Genomic DNA, 20,278 nt, shown 5'->3' on the forward strand with positions numbered 1-20,278 from the left:
GAACTATAAAAGAAAAAATTAACAAATTTTACTCCATAATAATTTAAAACTTCTGGAAACTTCTAATCATGAGGTAGTAACAAGGTCCAGAATTAGCCTTCCACCATAAAACGAACAAACAAAAAACCCAGAAAACTGGAAAACATACAGGAAACAGTACTAATACTAATAAATTGTGGGTTTATAAAACATATGTAGAAGTAAAATATAAAACAACAATAAGCACAAGGATTGGAGAGGACACAGACAGGTTAAAAGAAAAAGGATGGAAAACATATGTCATGCAAATACAAATCATAAGACCAGAGTGGTTATATCAATATCAGATGAAACAGATTTCAGGGTAAGGACTATTACCAGACAAAAAAGGAAATTTTCCTAATGAAAACAGGGTCAATTCATCAAGGAAAAATAATAATCCTAAATTTGTACAAACCGAATAACAAAGATTCACCAAAATACATGAAGAAACTACTGACAGAACTGAAAAGAGAAATTGAAGGGGCGCCTGGGTGGCTCAGTTGGTTGAGCGACCAACTCTTGATTTGGGCTCAGGTCATGATCTCAGGGTTGTGAGATTGAGCCCAGTGTAAAGTCAGGGCCTACTTAAGATTTTCTCTCTCCCTTTCCCTCAGCCCCTTCCCCCACCCCACTGGCACTCACTTGTGCTCTCTCTCTCAAAAAAAATAAATAAAAATAAAATACATTAACAAAAAAAAAAGAAATAGATCCATAATCACAGCAAAAGATATCTAAGTAACTGAGAATAAGTAGAAAATGAAGAGATAAATACTTAAACAATACTATCAACCATCCTGACCTAATTGACATTAATAGAACATTCCACGCAACAACAGCAGAATAAACATTATTTTCAAGTGCACATGGAACAATCATCTAGAGAGACCATAGGCTGAGGAATAAAACAAGTCTTAATAAAGTCAAAAGAGAAATCACACAAAGTCTGATCTCTGACCACAATGGAATTAAATTATAAATCAATAACAGAAAGGTATTTTTTAAATTCCCAAATATTTGAAATTTAAACAATACATTTCTAAGTAAATGTGGGATAAAAGAAGAAATTATAAAGGAAATTACAAGATATTTTGAAGTAAATGGAAATGAAAGCACAACGTTTTGAGAGGGAAATTTAATGCTTTAAATGCTTATATTACAAAAGAAAAAAATGCCTCAAGTCAATGATCTAGGCCTCCACTTTAAGAAACTAGAAAAGCAAATTAAATACAAAGCAAGCAGAAGGAAGAAAATAATAAAGGTAATAGTGAAAATTAATGAACCAGAAGCACATAAGCAATAGGATTAATCAATAAAACGAAAAGCTGTTTCTTTGAAAAGATCAACAGAATAGACAAACTTCCAAGTACACTGAATAAGAAAATTTTTAAAAGAACATGCAAATTACCAACATCAGGAATGAAAAAGGAGACATCACTACAGACATAAAAAGGGCAATAAGAGACTATCATAAAAAACTGTATGGCAGTAAGTTGTCAACTTTTAAGCAGACAGATTTCACAAAAGATACCAATTATCAAAATTGACCCAAGAAATACAACATCTAAAGAGCCCTGTATCAATTTTAAAAATTGAATTATGAATATAAAACCTTCTCATAAAGAAAGCATTAGGCCCAGATGACTTCACTGGTGAATTCTACCAAAATCTTAATGAGGAAATAATAGGGATTCTACACAAACTCTTCCAGAAAATAGAGAAGGAAGGAAACTGCTCTCAATTCATTTGATGAAAACAGGCTGCTCAGATACCAGAGCCAGTACAAGAAAGGAAACTACAGACCAATATCACTCATAAACATAGAGGAAATATTCTTGACAGAATCTCTACAAATTGAATTCAGCAAAACATATAAAGGGTAATACTCCATGACCAGTGGGGTTTATTCAAGAATGCCAAGTTGGTTTAATATTCAAAAACCAATCACTAGAATTCATATTAACAATAAAATAGAAAAACCATATGAGTATCTCAGTAGATGGAAACAACATCTGACAAAATTCAACACCAATCCATGGTTTAAAAACAAAACAAAACAGGGGCACCTGGGTGGCTCAGTTGCTTAAGTGGCTGCCTCTTGATTTTGGCTCAGGGTATGATTTCAGGATTCTTTCTCTCTTCCTCTGCCCCTCTCCCTGCTCGCATGCTCTCTCTCTCTAAACCAAATAAATAAATCTTTAAAAATAAATAAGTAAATAAAAAATAAAAACAAACAAAACAACCTCTCAAGAAAATAATAGAAAGGAACTTCCTCCACCTGTTCTAGGGCATCTATGGAAAACCATTAGACAACAACCTAGGTAATGGGGAAAGAATGTTTGCCTCTGAGATCAGACACAAGGTACGCTCACTACTTTTATTCAACATTGTACTGGAGGACTAGTGATTGCAGGGAAGAAAAACACATAAAAGACATACACAGTGGTTAGGAAAAAATAAATAAACTGTATTTTCACAAGACATGATCATCAGCAAATGACCAACATGCAAAAGAAAAAAAAAGCTCAACCTCAGGGCCAGGTGTTAGACTCTGGGGGAGTAGTTCCAGGAGAAAGGAACTTCTGTTTTTGTTTACCATAGTATCCTAAACACCTAGCACAGTGCCCATCCATAGAAGCAGTCATATTTATTTTGTGAATGAATGAATGAATGAATGGGCAAATATTAGATTGGGGTGGTTCAGTCCTGGAAGGTGACATTTCACTTCAGCCAAGATTTGATTTTAATAACTTTCAATTTTGGAAAAAGTATCTTAGATCTCAATCTTAAGTCAAATAGGAAATTGCCAAAAGAAACTGTCTTCCTTTATCAGTTACTTGTGATGGTTAATTTTACGTGTCAACTTGACTGGGCCACAGGATGCCCAGGTTAAATGTTACTTCTGGGTGTGCCTGTGAAGGTGTTCCTGGATGAGATCAGCATTTTAACTGATGGAATCAGTAGAGTGGATTGCCCTCTCCAGTACTGGTAGGCATCATCCGGATCTGTTGATGGCCTGAATAGGACAGAAGGTGTAAAAAGGAGGAATGAGCTTCTTTTCTCCTGCCTTAGTGCTGAAGCTGGGACATCTCATCTCGTTTTCTCCTGCCCTTGGATTGGAATTTATACCACTGGCTTCCCTGGTTTTCAGGCCTTTGGTCTGGGACTGACTGCTAGTTTTCTTGATTCTCCAGCTTGCAGATGGCAGATTCTATACACACACACACTAAGGGTATATATATATATATATATATATATATATATATATATGCACACACACACACACAAACACACATAGAGATATTAGAATATATATATTCTCTCTCTATATCCCAATATATATATGTACAGAGAGAATATATATTAGAATATGAGAATTAGAATATATTATAAATTATATAATTATATAATTATACACGATTATAGTTCTATATTATTAAATATAACAATTATATTTATATATAATAATTCTAAATTATATTAAAATTATATTAGATATATTAGAATATATACATAAATATATTCTGTGTGTTTGTGTTTAGTCTAATAGTTCTGTTTCTCTGGAGAACCCTGATTAATACATTACTCATACGCTCACTCATATGCTCCTATGCTTACTGTCATAGCTAAGATTATCAATCCAAAACATTATAGGTTTGCTGCACACTTATCTATATTTCCTTTTTTAAGGAGCTCACGCCTTCTGATTACAAAAGTAATACATGCCTTCTTTTGGGAATCTAAAAAATGCTGAAAAATTAAGAAGGAAATGAAAATTCCCTAAAATCCCATTGCCCCAACTGCCACTGGGCTCTTCCTCCTTCCGGTTCCTGTTTTCCTCATAATCTGTTCCACTAATTTGGCACCAAAGGCTACAGGCATGGAGATAGAGGTTGATATGAAAAGGAATCAGGTGGGTACCTTGGGGACAGAGGGGGACATCCATGTGGAATTTTCCAGCAGGAAATGCTGTCGTAAACCAGGAGAGATTTCCAGTCCCTATGTGGGGAGGGAGAGGGATCCCACTGGTGTCAGGTGAAATCTCAGGAAGGGAAGGAGGCTAGCCAGAGAAGAGAAGCGGACCAAGGAGAAAGGAAGAATCTCTTACAATATAATTAGTTTATACTTGCTCCAGAAAGTATATGGAATAAAGCATTAGAAAGAACTTACTTTCTCTTGAATTTTTATCTATAAAGGTTTTCCTAGGCTCTTCAGGAGTGAGAAGCTTTCTGTATTTTCTACACCTGTGGAATGTGGCCAGCATTCCTTTCACAAAAGAACAATTTGACATGTGAAGGACACAGAATTAACCAGACTATTACTCCCTGAATGCCATCTTTTCCTTCCTCTGAATATTGATTTCACCTACTCTTTATAAACACGAATTTGTTTGGAATGGCTTTTCAGAACTGTCTATTTTCACACCCACATTAAGAACAATGAATCTGCTTAAATCTATGTTCTCTGAGAGAATGGAAGTTTGCAAGTCGATCAAATGTCTTGCTGAGTTTTATCAGTTGCATGTATTTATCATCTTCCAGCCATCTTCTTAATAGGCTGCATTCCTACTGCTTCAAGGTCTGCTCACAAAGGACAGCCCTCCTGAGTTTTTGTCATTTGCCAAAAATTTCCTATTGGAAGATTTGACTTGTCTGCCCAGACAGAGACAGAAGTCCAGTCGTAGCTGTACGAATGGTTGCCACATGTCCCCTAGCAGACAGAGGAGATGCCATGTTCTGAACAGAAAAATGGGAGAAAATACCACCAAGGCACCCACAATCTAGCTGATAACACGTTCCCCCAAACAACTTGTTTAAAACACTTCCCGAACAAAAGCAACATAAACACGAACAACCCTATCCAAAAAGAACCTTCTAAATCTAAATTGTCTACCTCAAACACAAGAATCATAGAAGCCAAATCTTCCCCCTTATACGTTCAAATCTCAGTAGGAACACAGAAAACGTTCTCCTTCAGGCCCTCAATCCAACAGTCATTCTAGGGCCCAATCTCCACAATGTGTTGGATCCCAAAACAACATGCTTTTTTTTTTTTTTTTTAAGATTTTATTTATTTGACACACACAGATAGAGAGACAGGGAAGGCATAAGCATGGGGAGCTGCAGAGGGAGAGGGAGAAGCAGGCTCATGACACGAAGGCAGACACTTTACTTATTTGCCCCAGGGGCCCCTCGAACTCCACAGGCCCCAGAAGCAAATCATCTGGCTCTGGGCATGTTAGTTAATGGAATTGGGCCTTGCTTCCTCAGCTATAAAACAGGGCATTACTGATAGCCACCTCATACAGAAGTCTGTTACAGAGATGAAATGAAATAACACAGAATTGTATATTGCGTAGACTCTAGCACAGGGTAAAGAATCTACAAGTGTTTACCATTATTCTACCTTCACTCAAACCCATTCCTTCCTCCCCATATAGTCGCCAAACTGACTCACAAATCCACCACCCTCTCATCAAACCAGAACCTTGAGCATTCTCCTTGACACCTCCCCCTTCCTTAACCTCAGTCATTCTGTCCCAGCTGGTTCATTCCACTTCTTAAAGATCTAACCTTGTCTTTCCCTTTCTACTCTATTGCCTTAAGTGCTCGGCATCCCCTGGGACTTAGAGCCATTCTTTCCCTGACCTCACTCTTGCTGCTGTACACCTTTGTTCTAAAGAGCACATTGCATGACACCACTCTCCTCTTAAAATCTTTCAATGTCCCCCCACTGCCCCGGGGCCAAAATCCAAACTCCTTGGAAGGGCACAGAGGCTCTGCAGGACCTGGTCTCAGTCACTCCCTCTCAGTCCACCCCACTCCCTAAGCTCCAGCTGGTCCTCCTTGGGGGAAGGTGATGCCAAAGTACTCATCGGCCTCAGTCAGTCCACAACTTCTCCAACAGCTGCTGCTTCTTCCAGATGTAGCTTGGGTGCCACTTCCTCTGACAAGCCTTCCTGGACTTCTGGTCGGATGAGTATCTTTCTTCTTTGTTCCGCCTGGGTCTCTGCCCTAACATTTATCATGCTTTAGTTCTTATCTGCTCATTTGTCTGTCCTCCCCACTAAACGGAGTTGTCTGCGGCAGAAAGCTCGCCTTTTATTTCCATATCCCCAGAACCTAGCACAGTGGCCAGCAGACAGTTGGTACTCAAGGTACGTGAAGCAGGGCAAAGTGTTTCCACCAAAAAGGAAACGTCTGGGGGATCTGTATCAAGGGTTAGCGAACCTTCACGGGGGTTCCTTCGGGCCTGCGTGGGTAGCCACTGCCCGCACGTCCTTCTCAGTGCTCCACTCTCGCACAGTTAGAGCAGACACAGGGCGGCACAGGCGGAGGCTGCACCGGCGCCTGCAAATGCACGCTCAGCGGACTGAGGTTAAATCTTGCGCCCTTTGTTCCAGGCAGCGGAGAGCGAGTGGGTCCGTGCCCGCCCGCCCGGCCCACCCTGGCCGGGTGCAGGGCCTGCTTGGGCAGAATGGCACGAAAATGCACGGGGGAACGCCGCGTCGGGCAGGGGTGCGCGTGTGCGCGGGCCCTCTCCGTGCCAGCCTCCCGACTTCGGGGTGCCGCGCTCTCCGGCGCCCTCGCCGGGGCCCAGCCTCAGTGCCAGGCAACCTCCCGGGCCCGCCGCCACCGCCGGCGGGAAAGCGCCCGGCGTCCCGGCGTCACGCGCCAGCAACCGGGCGCGCGGCGCGCGGGACGGGGGCGGGACGGGGGCGGGGTCAGCGCGCCCGAGGCTGGGCGGGGCGGGGCGGGGCGGGGCGGGAGCCGGGCACAGGAAGCGCTGGGAGGCCCGAGCCGTCCCAGGGTGCCCCGCGCGGCGTGGACTCGGGCCGCTGCCGCCATCCCGCTGGCGAGAGGGAGAGAGAGGCCCGCCCGCTCGCCGGTCGGGCCAGTGTGGGCCAGTGCGTGAGGGCGCGGGGGGCCGTGTCAGCGAGACGCAGAGCGCAGCCGCCACCAGCAAACGGACATGTTGGAGCCCAGCGCCGCCGCCGCCTCCTTTTCCTCATCCTCCGAACGGGACTGAGAGGGGGCCCGCCACCCTCCGCCTCTGCCGCCCGCCCCGCCGCCTCGGCCTCAGCCTCTTCCTGCCCGGCCTCTGGCTCCGCCGCTCGTCGCTTCCCCCCCGCCCCTCAGGCCCGGCCGGTTCCCCGGCCCCGCTCCGCCGCGGCGCGAGGTCTATGTGACCGGCGGGCCCGGAGCAGCCGCCGCCGCAGCGCGAACATGGACGCCGTCAACGCCTTCAACCAGGAGGTGAGGAGTGCTCGGGGCTAGGGGGTGCCGGGCCTGCCGCGGGAGCCGGGGCTCCGTTTCTCCCGCCGCCGGAGGTTTAAAGCTCTGGTCGGGGTGGGGACGCTTCCTGCCCGGGTTCCGGGGCGGCGGGGCCTGCGCGGAGCGGCCTGTGGTCCGGGAGAGGTCGCGGCGGCCACGGGAACCGACCCCACACCCCTCCCCCATCGCCCACCCCCGGGCGGCGACCTCGGGCTGCCCCCCTCGCCCCCTTCCGGCCTCCCCCAGCCCGCGTCTGCGCCGGTGCCTCTAACTTCGCCCTCTTTCAGGTCCGGGCGCTCTCGCTCTCTGCTCCCAGCCCCGTTACTGGCTTCGCAGTGCCGGGAGCCCGCAAGGGGCTAAGAAAGAAGCGCGGGCGGGCGTGTGGGGTTGGGGGCGGGGGAGCGGGAGCATCTGCCGGTCGCTGGGCTGGCGGAGCAGCGGCCTCGGCTCTCCTGTTGCTCAGGCCGCGGCGCGGCAGCGGCTGGACTCTGATCCCGGGTCGGGGAGGAGTTGGAGAGGGTGTTCATCCCCTTCTCCCGGGATTCACATACTTGGGAAATGGGGTTCCCAAATGAAGAGGGGTGGCTCCTTATCATTTCCAGTCATGAACACAATCCTCTTAATGGGCTCGGTGGCCCCAACGTGACACCTAAAAAGTTGAATGGGAGAGGAGTACTTGCTCCGCCTCAGTCCGGTAGAAAGCCGGCTTTGGCCTCCAGTCCCCCACCCTCGCACTCCTCCCGCGGTAGTTAATCCGCGGCTCCCTTCTAGGGGAACATTTACATGTGAAAACCTCCCAAAACCGGGAACAAAGCTGCCTGCCGCCTTAAAGCTCTATAGTTTTATCTCAAGTCTGATTCCAGGTGCTGTTTTTGGAGCGTAGAGTCCACACGTCCTCTTCATCAGAATCGATTTGGGGAGAGGGGACTTGACTATTGGTGATTTAAAATACAGTTACAGAATGGAAACTTGTCATATGTTGAGTTGGATTATTTTCCTTTTCCAAACACTGAAGATAAACCCAACATTGAAAAAGTGAGATGTAGTGCTGTAGCTCTAGATGTCTTGATACGGCGTTAAAAACTTACATCTCACAATAAGGTTTTGTAATTTCACTTGTAACAGAATTAACGTGCGATAACTTTCCTTTAGATTTGCAGTCCCATAATATGGGATCCTCCAGTAACACTGCGGTTAGGATCTTTTATTGCCTTACAGATCATCCTAGAAATGATTTGTCTTTAACCGATGGGTGCATAAAATGTCTTAACTGGAGTAGCAACTGGTGTTGGACAGTGTGATGATTTTCAAAATAACGAAATAACATTTCCTAATATTTGATGGCTAGAGAATTTCTCATATTGCTCCAAAGATTTCAGGTCTGGAAGTTGACTTGGTTTCTTGAAGGCAAAGTTTACTGGAATGTTGGCTCCATGAGGGCAGGGAGTTTTCTGTTCTTTCCTCCTCCTCTCACCATAGGAGGCCAATACTTGTTGAATGCATGAGAATTTTACAAATGGTACAACAGTTTTTAAAAATTACAAGTACATTTCTTTCCCAAGATAAAACCTTATTGACTCTTTTTAATGTCAACCTTTAATGAAGAAGGGGATTTTTAGAGTATTCTTAAGATCAGAAGTATTTAATTCTGAGTTAAGCAGTGTGGAAGTCGACAGTAAGCACATTAGGCAAAATATCTTATGTTCTGGAAAAGTGTGATCAGGAGTTTTTACTTTGAAAAACAAAAATAAGGTATGATACTGATTTCTCAAAAAAGGGAAATGGTATTTTAACCTTTTTAAAATGTACGAAATGAGAGTTTTCCTGTCATTATTCACCTTTCTGCTCAAATTTTTATTTCCATTCCTACTCTTTATGAACTGCAAATTACATTATGTTAGGTGTGTGTTGCCAGTTCTGATTTCTGAAGAAACTTTCTTCTGGAGAAATTAGTCTGACTTTAAAATTCATCTTCTTGTGTTGTTTGATTTGTAGTCCTTCTCGGTTATAACTCCCCATTCATGAAATGTTATTGGTTAGTTTCTTGTAACCTCAAATCTCCCAAGTCTTACTTTAATTTTATAAACTTTTAAATGCGTGCTCAGCTACAAAGCTGTGTCCTGAATACTGTGGTACTACCAAGGATCTCTGTCCCCTAGGAGCCTGATCTAATAGAGGACACAAGACTTAGGCAAATAACTTTAACATGTGATAGAACAACTTCCTTTGGGGCTCTTAAAAAATACCCTGGGATGGCTATGGGGGATCAGTGAAGACTTGGGAAGAGAAGGTGGAGTCAGTTTTAGGATTTCAGAAGGTGTAGAAAGCAGTGATTGAAGGGCAGCAGTGCTGAGGAGTGAACAGTAGTTTGATTCCAAAGGCTACTGGAAAGTAAAGATGGTTAAGTAATTCGGGGCCTGACAAGTTTCATGTCTGTCTAATGTGTTTAAATTCCACTTTAGGCTCTGGATAAACTGAAGGCTTTAAGTGGTGGGGTGATATAATCAAGAAAACTGCTTGATTTGTATATATTGTAGAAGGCAGAGATTTGAGGAAGATTGGCATTTTGAGGACTGAGGTAGAATTGAGTAAAATCTGAACTTGGCCTGTCTGTAGTGGTAGGGAGAGGAGGGATCCGTGGACCTGCCATCTGAAAGGCTAATAAGCCCCTTTTGCCCCCACATTCTAGGTGCTGGGAAAGTGGTGATGCTACTAGCACAAGTCAGGCAGTCAGCATAAGCATATTTAGTGGAAGAGGAAATATGTTTGGTTTTTTAACAGGTTGAGATTGAGTGGAAAATCACGTGGAAATTTTTGGCAAGCAGTTGGGCATGTAGGACTCAAACTTGGAAGCAACCAAGAAATAGAGGAAGACATATGGGAGTCACTCTCAGATGTGCCCTGGAGAAAATTGAGAGGGGGGGAGAAAAGGAATTAATATTTAATAAGCATCTATGGCGTATCAGGCATTTTATAAATACATGTCTGATATTCCCACAGCCTTGCACAGACATCCATTTATAGATGAGGAAACTGATTTTCAAAGAAGTTAAATAACTGGCCCAGGGGCATACTGTTAGCTAATAGTAGAGCTGGGATTTGAATGCACATCTCCCCATCTTAATTGCTGCCTAAAGATAATATTTTGTATAATACAGTTACAGGTTACAGGTTAAGACTTAAGAAAAAAGCTACTAAAATTTGAGAGTAATGGGATCTGAAGTTTAAGGTTGAGTGGTGATGAAGGAGATAAGGAAATAAAGGTCACAAATGTAGTCTTTTTTAGAAGTTTGGTTCTGAGGGATTTAAGGACAAAGTTGCCTCAAGAATGAAGGGAAAGAAGAGCAGTTAACAGGGTAGTAGGCACTAGTGGTAGGCCATTTGTATGTTTGTATAGCATATATGTGATCTTAGCCTTAATAAGTGATGTTGAAGCCCTGGTCTCAGGAGTAGAAGTTTGAGCATGTTGGGGGAGGGGAAGTGTAGAGAAGCACAGTTTAAAAATAAAAGGGCTTGCTTGGAACACAGTTGTGACTAAAAGGAAGGGTACAGATCAGCACAGGTAAAAGAGGTCAGTATCTCTGATACAGGAAGGAAGATGAAAAGAATGAAGTTATTAAAGACACCCTTTAAACGGGAGTTTTATGGTGAGACGCTTTGTTAAGTGTTGTAAAAAGGTGAGTGAAAAAAATGAGTGACTAATTATAGCCAATACTTAATTGTTTTCTGCTATGTTTATATATTCCTTAATGTGAAGAGTTTGGTATTTTGTAAGTTTGTTGAATGAATGAAAGTTATAGATTGGTTAATCCATTGATTTCATTTTTAGCCTTTAACCAATCTTTTCTAATCCCAACAGATTGTATCTTCCCACACTTTTGGGAGGGGAGCAGCATTTATGATTTTAAGACTTTCAATTAGGGGCAGCTGGGTGGCTCAGTCGGTTAAGCATCAGACTCGATTTTGGCTCACAGTCCTGAGATCAAGCAGGTTGGGCTCAGAGCTCAACATGGAGTCTGCTTGAAATTCTCCCTTTCCCTCTGTCCCTCCCCGCATGAGCGCAGGACACCTGTATTTACTTGCTCTCTCTAAAATAAAATCTTTTTTTAAAAAAAAGACTTAAAGTATAAAAAAGTGCAGAGAAGATATAACAAGAATGGACAGTTGTTACTATTATAAGTGTTTTTAATTTAAGCTTAAAGTATTACAAGTTAAAGTCCTTTCCTCCCACAGAGGCAATCAAAATGCATTTAGTATCAATCTCTGTGGTACATATGCAGTATATAATCTGTATTTTGATATGCATAAGTGGTATGTTATATATACTCGTGGGTTTTTTTTCCTCAAACGTTGTTAATATTAAGATTTCATTCTAATGCTGGGTAGTATGCCATCATTTGAATAAACCATATTTTATTTATCTGGTTCCCCAGTTGATGAACATTTAAGTTGCTTCTCAGTTATTGCTAACAAACACTGCGTGAACTTTCTCAAACATATCTCCATTGTATAAGAGTCTCTGGGGCAGCTGTTCTCAAACTTTGGATTTTGACTCCTTTAACTCTTAAAGGTTAAGGACTACAGAGAGCTTTTGTATCTGTGGATGATATCATACATATATATATAATATGTCTTTGGGATATTTATCATCTTAGAAATTTAATCTGAGAAATACATTTATTGAAAATAACAAAGCCATTATATTTTAACATAAATAACATTTTAAATGAAAAATAATGTTTCCCCCCCCAAAAGAGAGAAGAGTGACATTGTTTTATATTTTTGCAAATCTCATTTAAACTTTGGTTTGTAGACCTGGATTCTCATATCTACGTCTTTATTCAATCTCTTGTAATTAGACACATCAGGTAGCCTCTGGAAAACTTTGCTGTACACTTGTGAGAAAATGAATGAAAGGGGCAAGAAATGTTTTAGTATTAAAATGAAAACAATTTTTACCTCACAGACCACTGAAAGGAACTCAGACTCCCAGGGATCCTCAGATTATTTGTAGAGAACTACAGCGCTGAGATACTGAGGTGGTGTACATGCAATGTTATGTTGAAGTGCAGGAAGAAAATACAAGAACTTTAACATTCATTTTTATCTTTAAACTCAGATTAAGCTTTATGAATATTTTATGTATGAATTTATGTTGGTACACTTATCCACTGGGCTGTCAGTCTTGAACCACCACATTATCCTGAAGGAAGAGTTGTGTTCCACATATCAGCGGGGAACTTGCCACCCCTTTTCTTTTCCCACTGGAAATTTTTGTGTATGGACTATTGTGTTTTACCTCTTGATTACTAGGTATAGTTATCTTCCAGAATTTAAATCAGATGATGAAGATACTTTGTTAAGTATTTTTTTCTAAACCTGTTAATGTTCGTCTTTAGTTGTTCTTGATCATTTCCTTCCAAGTCTATCTAAAGCAGTGGACAAAGAGTTGACACAAGATTCTTAACTGTGTGAAAGAGATGTAGAGGACCAGGCCACAGTTGAAGTAAAATTGAAGGTTTTTTTCTTGCCTCATTTGACCATGTTATGCTGTTACCACAGGAGTTTTAGATATTAAAAGTTATCATGGTATTCCTCTGCTCCTTCTTGACTCTCAGAGAATTGCTTATCTCCAACAACAGTAGAGGTCTGGCCTTACGGTGAATGTAATAATGCTGGCTCTTCAGAGCTTTCTGTTGCAGCATTTATCACTGATGTTCTTGTTGAAAATATCCTCTACCCTAGAAGTCTCGCATTTCATTTAGTATTTTGTTTCAGAAAAAATTACATGGACACGTGATAAAGAACTAATTCAGAGAAAAATTGGAATAATGGAAAAGTTGGCTTATAAATCTTGTGAAACAGCGTTCAGGACATAAAACTACCTGGCAGAAAGTTGACAAATGGTAGTTGGTATTGGGGCAGGGTGTTTTTTGCCAGATATAAATTGTAGGTTCTCTGACATGGAACCCAAGTGAATATAATTACTTCAGCATTCCAGGTAACTTGTGTAGATATCTGCACACATTGAAGTCTTGTTTTAAAATATATTTTGGTAACATGGTAGGAAAAAAGTTCTTACATAAATGATGGACCCTTAGTATTGTTCATAACATTTGTTGAGATAATATGCCAGATTTTTTTTTAAGCATACTTCAGAGCAACGGCATACATCTTTAATGATGAGCTAAAAACAAGCTACACGACGTTATCAGCTATGTAGAATAAGCAGTTGCCCATTATTCAAATTTTTGGTAACATTAGTTGATTAATACTCTTTCTGTGGAACAGGAAAAAGTAGAGTTTGGTAGTAGTTCAGCTTGCCTTAGGACTAGGCCTTGAAAAGATCTGTTGAAAGCTTAGACTTGAAGAGACGTGTCTGCATTTCTCTGTTAATATTATGTGTGATTAGCAGTGTACTATCACGATTTTTTGTTTCTTGTTTTTTTTTTTTTTGAGAACTATTAAGATTTCACAAACAGTATTATAATTTATTATACCCTGGTCACCTTCGTCCTATTAAGTATTTGCATGGTTTATTGATTACATTTCATTGCTTTATAGCTAGAGCTCTTTATTGGTCCTTGTGAAGGCATAAATATAGAAACTTTGATATTCCAATGAAGCACATTGTACTGATTAGTAGTGAATTTGCAAGAAATCCAATGTAACTCTGGAGTGAAATTAAGAATTAGAAGCTAAGGTTTTGATGGAGTCACAGGGTGGGTAGTGGGGGAGACGGCAGGGCTCAGTGAAAAGTAGAGGGCCATCCAAGTTCTTCTGAAAGTTATAATTTGTGTTTGGATAATTGGTGATTTTGGTATAAACCTGTGTGGGTCAGTAATCCTAGTTGGAAGAGACTGTAGAGCAGTGGCACACTTTGCATATTTGACATCCAGAGCACAATTTTTCTTTTTAATACATCCCTCTGCTACAACAAAATTAATTCCAGAAATAATCATGAGAATGGCCAAGAAAGAAACCTGAACTTTACGCCAGTTGCAAATATATATATACTACAGTGGAAAAAAGTTAATATTTTTAAATTGCATTGATACTTTTTTTGAAAAGCTTACCTACATACTGGTCTGTCATATTGACTTACTATGATATTTCAGTTTCTTTTTTTTTTTTTTTTTTTTAAGATTTTATTTATTTGAGAGAGAGAGAGAGAGCACATGAGAGGGGGGAGGGTCAGAGGGAGAAGCAGACTCCCTGCCGAGCAGGGAGCCCGATGCGGGACTCGATCCCGGGACTCCAGGATCATGACCTGAGCCGAAGGCAGTCGCTTAACCAACTGAGCCACCCAGGCGCCCCGATATTTCAGTTTCTTTTCAAGCCTTACCTTCTGCATATTTGTCAGTGATTGTCAAGATGATCTTCACACATTTGTGTTCCGTAGACAGTTATAGCCCGCTTGATCAGTCTTCACCCATAATTGATTAAAGAACACTTTTTATTAGTTTTAATTATGAAAAGCTGTATATAAAGCAACAGACATACACTAGTTAGGGAGCCTTAAATATAAGTTAACCTTTGGTTAGAAATTTAGGAAAAAACCACTTCACAATAAATCTAAAAATCTAGAATGTCTTTCCACATTGATTGTAGTGACTTTCGAATGTCTCCTCACTAAAAAAAAAAAAAAAATTCACTGAAATGTTTCCACCGAAAAATTCAGTATAGATTTCTATTAGTTAAACATTCTTTAAATTATGTGTAAATGTCTACTTCCTTATATTTTGTAGAGTAGTAATGGCATTCTCCATGATTTTTATTCATGGATCTTCAAGCTCTGTGTTCCACTATACCATTGCTCAGGGCTGATTCTGGCTGTTTGTAAATATTTATACCAGAAAAATAGATTTCAGAAAGAAGAATTGCACTCAGCTATCGTATTTTGAATGTACTCTTTAAACACATACACACACGTATATAGGAACCACAGGATTGGAGAAAGAAACAGCCTGAGTGCAGGCTATCCTAAATCTCTTTGTAGTGACTCTCCAGATGAACAGGTATGGCGAATCTGCATATTTTGGGCACTCACCACATAACTGGAGGATTTCATAATGAGTTTCCACTTAGAATAGATGGCTTAATAGAGGATATGTAGTAAAAGCGTATAGATTTGATGCTTATATATTGTTAAAACTTAAGTCACCACAGCAATAGATTAAAACTTAAGCATCTCAGTCAACAACATATTTTAGGGGAAGGAGTATTTTATACCTGATATTATTTAGAATTGCCAGTGCTTAGTGATGCTAAAAGGATTTCAGTCAGTTTTATTAATTGTATTTAGAGTCTTTAGAGGCAATTTACCCACTGATTGCCTGACCTGTATTTGCTTCTCCCATTGTCCCACTGTTACCTTAGAGAGCAGTAGTTGACCAACTCTATAGTCTGTAAATCTCCTTCTGCAATATTTATTATATATCTTTATGCATTTTATCATGATTATTCTACTTTTTTCCCCCTTTTGACTTTGTCAGAGCTGAGTTTTAGCTGAAGTAGAATTATACCCTGCTGAAAAGAAGCCTATAATATGGAAATTTACAGTAATACGCCTTTTAAGCCTTTAGGAAACATAAAATATTCTTCAGACTTTAATGGCCATATATCACCTCGTTCACCTTAATTAAGAGATGCTGAATAATAAATCACTTTGGAAAGGACAGCCAGGTTTGGGGTTCATTGGAGATACGTTCAAATCTTTATAAAGGCTTTGATTATTGTTTAATGTCAAAAATAGGCAAATCCATAGAGACAGTAGATTATTGGTTGGTGGCAGGGAGGAATGGGTATGGAATTTTTTGGAGGGGATTAAAGTATTCTAAAACAAAATAATGCTGATGGCTGCCCAACTCTAAATATAGTAAAAAAAACAAAACAAAAACAAAACACTGAATTGTATACTTTAAAGGGGTGAGCTTTATGGTATATGAATTATATCTCAAACCTGTTTAAAAAATAGGAAAACGTTAGTTTTTAGCACATCATTTCCATTGTTTTGTTGCTTAATCTGATTTTCTTTCCATTGAAAACAGTATCTAGTAGCTACCGAGAGGCGCTGTAAATTATTTTGTTGATCCTGAATCGTAAGTTTGTTTTATAGGCTATCTTTAGTTTTTACATGCTATTTTAAGAAGTAATCCAATGGGGACAGTTCAGGGGAAGGACAGGAAAGGAATCCTGCATTTCCTCCTTAACCCACCAGCCAGATGCAGCTAATGGGCTAAGAGTTTTATATAGGTGTGTCTTTCCATTCTTTTCATTTTAAAGGTAAGGAAACCGAAGAGGTGGTGTGAATTGACCAAGGTCACACCGTGTAGAAATGGCAGTTCGGAGATTTGACTGAGTACCCTGAGTACCCATCTGAGCCCAGTCCATAGCCCCACACGGTTGTGCTGAAGGTTTTTGAGCAGTGGATCTTTGTCTGCTGGAGTGTTTATGAGAGGAGAGGGCTCACTAACAACTTTTGTACATCTGAAGCATGGTTGCAAGTGCACCAAAATGTATACTTTTGGAAGGATTTGTAGAAGTTTAAGAATAATGAAGTTTGGTAAGTTTTTAAGTCATGCATAGATAATCCATATTTAAAACTTAAATGCACTTTTAGGCCTTTATATTTCATTCACTAATTTATATTCACAATTAAAATTTTAAATTGATTGAGGATTTAATAAATGCTAACATTTTCAATTTTAGTCCCATACTTGCACATAAATCCATTCATGACAATTTTGTGGAAATAACTGGTTATAAATGAGATACATTAAGTATGGGATAATTTTTCTTTTTTCTTCTAATCAAACGATTTTATATCCAGGAACTGATTTTTCTTTTTTCTTTTTTTTTTAAGATTTTATTTATTTATTTGACAGAGACATAGCGAGAGAGGGAACACAAGCAGGGGGAGTGGGAGAGGGAGAAGCATGCTTCCCACTGAGCAGGGAGCCTCATGCGGAGCTCGATCCCAGGATCCTGGGATCATGACCTGAGCCAAAGGCAGACACTTAACGACTGAGCCACCCGGGCGCCCCTAATTTTTATTTCTTCTATTGAAGTCTAGGAGGAAATATTTAATTCACAATTTTTTTTTTTTTTTTTTTAAGATTTTATGTATTAGAGAGCACAGGCGGGGGCAGAGGGAGAAGGAGAAGCAGGCTCCCTACTGAGCAAGGAGCCCAATGCAGGGCTCCATCCTAGGATCCCGGGATCATGACCCAAGCTGAAGGCAGACGCCCTTCACAAAAATGTTTTGTAGCCAATTTTGGGGGACGTAAAGTTCACTAGTGAGGCACAGTAAAAGTAATTTTGCAATCTGGAATCTGCTGGTAGAGCAATGGCACAGATAAAATATTTGCCATTTCTTAAAATCACCTTCTGCCTATCTCTTGATCGAGTGAAAAGAAGGAAGTGGAGGATTGATTGCAATTCAGTGAACCAAAATGTAGCTAAGGAATAGAAAAATTGTTGTCCTAAGCTGGAACTGAATGGGGTAAAAGCCCTGCTAAAGAGAGGCAGCCTTGGTTCTAAAGTGAAAAGTTTTGAGTGAGGGGCGCCTGGTTGGCTGGGTGAGTAGAGCATGGGACTCTGGATCCTGGGGTTGTGAGTTTGAGCCCCAGCTTGGGTGTACAGATTATTTTAAAAAAAAATTTTGGGTAAAGGGTAGATTCTTGGAAATGATAGGAGAGTTAGTTTTAAGTGAAGAATAAGTTAAGGACATAGTTTACAGAGTAAGTTGTGAGAAATTAACTGCTTAGAAAACTAGTTCTGCCAGCAGCAAATGGTGACAAATAGGGCTTGATGATATAATTAAAAAGTGGGGAATAATGCAGATGATGTTTAAACTGTTGTTTGCCATATTGTTTTCTTTCTTTCCTTTTTTTTTTTTTTTTAAGGTTTATTTATTTATTTTAGAGAACTCCAGAGCGCTGGCGGGAGGGGCAGAGGGAGAGGGAGACAGAGTTCCAGGTGGACTCCCCGCTGAGTGCAGAGCAGACTCAAGACCCTGAGATCACACCCCGAGCCAAAACCAAGAGTTGGGCGCTCAACCAACTGTACCACCCAGACGCCCCTGCCATATTTTGTTTTCTTAATGTACATAGAAATATAAGTAGTTAACTCAAAAGTAGTTTCGTATTTAATATTAATGTTTTTTATTTGCACTTATAGATGTGTATTTTGTAAACCATTACTCCAAATTCTGGAACTAGGAGAAAAGTTGGAGAGTTTGTAGGAGGATGTAGTAAGGTAAAGCAATGTAGGAAAAGTATGAAATTTTTAATATTCTGTGCAGCTGTGTTGCTTGTAAAAATATCTGGTTAGGGATCTTTAGAAATCTGAAAAGTGAATTTTGTGGAGAAATAAATGGAACTATTTTCTAGTGTTTAAGTCAAATGAAAGACTGCTCAGTAGGAGCAGGGAGACAATGGTTTCTTTTTCCTCACTCTTTGTTTTAAAAGGCCTTGTACATTTGCTCCATCTTAGGAATATTTCATATTAATGCCAGACTGTCTTGTCTCTTTATATCTTCATCTAAGCAAGTTTTGAAAATTGGTTAAAACATGTGGGTTTCAAAGGACTTTTGACTCTATGGAAGTCAATAGAATTTGCTTGGCAGTAAAGTATGTCAGTAATTAAAGGGATTCTTTAATGTGCAGAGGTCAGCAAAATACAAAGATAGTGATTTCTCAAATTTGCGTTTTATATCCACAAGGGCATCAGTTATTATAAGGATTTAAAGGGGCAAAATTTTAAGTTTATTTTAAAAAATATGTTTAATAATTTTGAAAAATTTTGGTAACTGTTAACTTCAAAGACAAGGTTTAATCCATGAATAAGATATATCTGATAATGATGGTTCTGTGTATTTATTATATTTATTTTATTATATTTATAATCAAAAGTTGAGAAATGCATTTTGTCTCAAAGTTTTTGATTTTTAAATTTTTAAAATCAATGGATTTTAATTTTTTTCCTTTTAAAATTAGTGCAAGTCATGTAAAATTAAATTAGGAAATAAAAGAAAATACCATGCCACTGAATAGCATTAACATTTTATAGTGTTTTAGTCTTTTTCCCCTTCCACTTGTGTTTGGAAATTTTTATATGGCTACCAGATCTTTTTAATAACAAGAAATTATTTTCTAATTTTAAAATAGTCATGGAAGATTTGAGCACATACGATTATTGTTTTAGATAAACTTCTAGAAGTGGAATTGTTGGCTTAAAAGATAAGTTGCTTTTGTTTTGTTTTGTTTGTTTTGTTTTGTTTTGTTTTTAGTTCTTGATATATAGCTTTAAATTTCCTTCTGAAATTAAAACTCCCCAATTAGATCTCATCAGCAGAGGGCTCTCTTTGCTTGATGCTAATCTATATTCATGCAGGTTAGACAATTGAAGAATTGTATCTCGTTTTAGTTTGTACTTCTTTGATTATTGGTAAGGATGAACTTTTTTTTCTGTTAATTGGCTATTGGGGTTTCCTTTGTTAATTGAGTTACTTTTCTGTACATATTTTTCAATTTTACTGTCTCTTACTGTTTGTACATGTTCTACTTTGAGGTAAAACGGCGTAGTTGGTAGAATGGCATTGTTCATGTGATTGGTTTGCAGCTCTCTGTACCTCCCAGCCCATCCCCCATCATGTCAAATTGCCCAGTATTAAGAAAGTATTAGTTTGAACACACCTTTGGTAAAGTGTATTTAAGGCATAAAGTGAAATGCCATGTAAAAGGAGCTGTTAACTATCCCTTCCCTAATTGTTCTAGCAATATTTTATTTATTTGAGAGAGAGAAAGAGCGCTTCAGGCTGTAATTAGATGGACGAAAGCATCTTTGCAGAAAAAATGATCTTAATTTTTTTTTCCTAATTGTTTCCTTTTGTTAAGAATGCAATGTGTACTTTTATAAAGTGTTTATATGTTAATAAACATTAAAGTTATGTTGGATTTAACTCCTTGATTTGGTTGAAACCC

The 20,278-nt window shown here is 39.8% G+C and overlaps 1 protein-coding gene across 4 annotated transcripts in view; it reads left to right on the plus strand.

The window, feature by feature from the left end:
- The first annotated feature begins 6,813 nt into the window (after positions 1-6,813).
- Positions 6,814-20,278, plus strand: part of SCAF4 (SR-related CTD associated factor 4) — a 61,054-nt gene continuing 47,589 nt past the window's right edge. For 2 of the 4 annotated variants that reach the window (XM_036070655.2, XM_036070657.2), the window contains exon 1: positions 6,816-7,274. In XM_036070655.2, the coding sequence (XP_035926548.2) occupies positions 7,245-7,274 (30 nt within the window). In that variant the 5' untranslated portion in view covers positions 6,816-7,244. Of the gene's footprint in view, positions 7,275-16,577; positions 16,858-20,278 lie in introns of all 4 variants that reach the window. The other 2 variants (XM_078053456.1, XM_036070658.2) reach the window with 2 other exon arrangements.

The sequence above is a fragment of the Halichoerus grypus genome, chromosome 1 (assembly GCF_964656455.1).
Source record: "Halichoerus grypus chromosome 1, mHalGry1.hap1.1, whole genome shotgun sequence".
NCBI lineage: Eukaryota > Metazoa > Chordata > Mammalia > Carnivora > Phocidae > Halichoerus > Halichoerus grypus.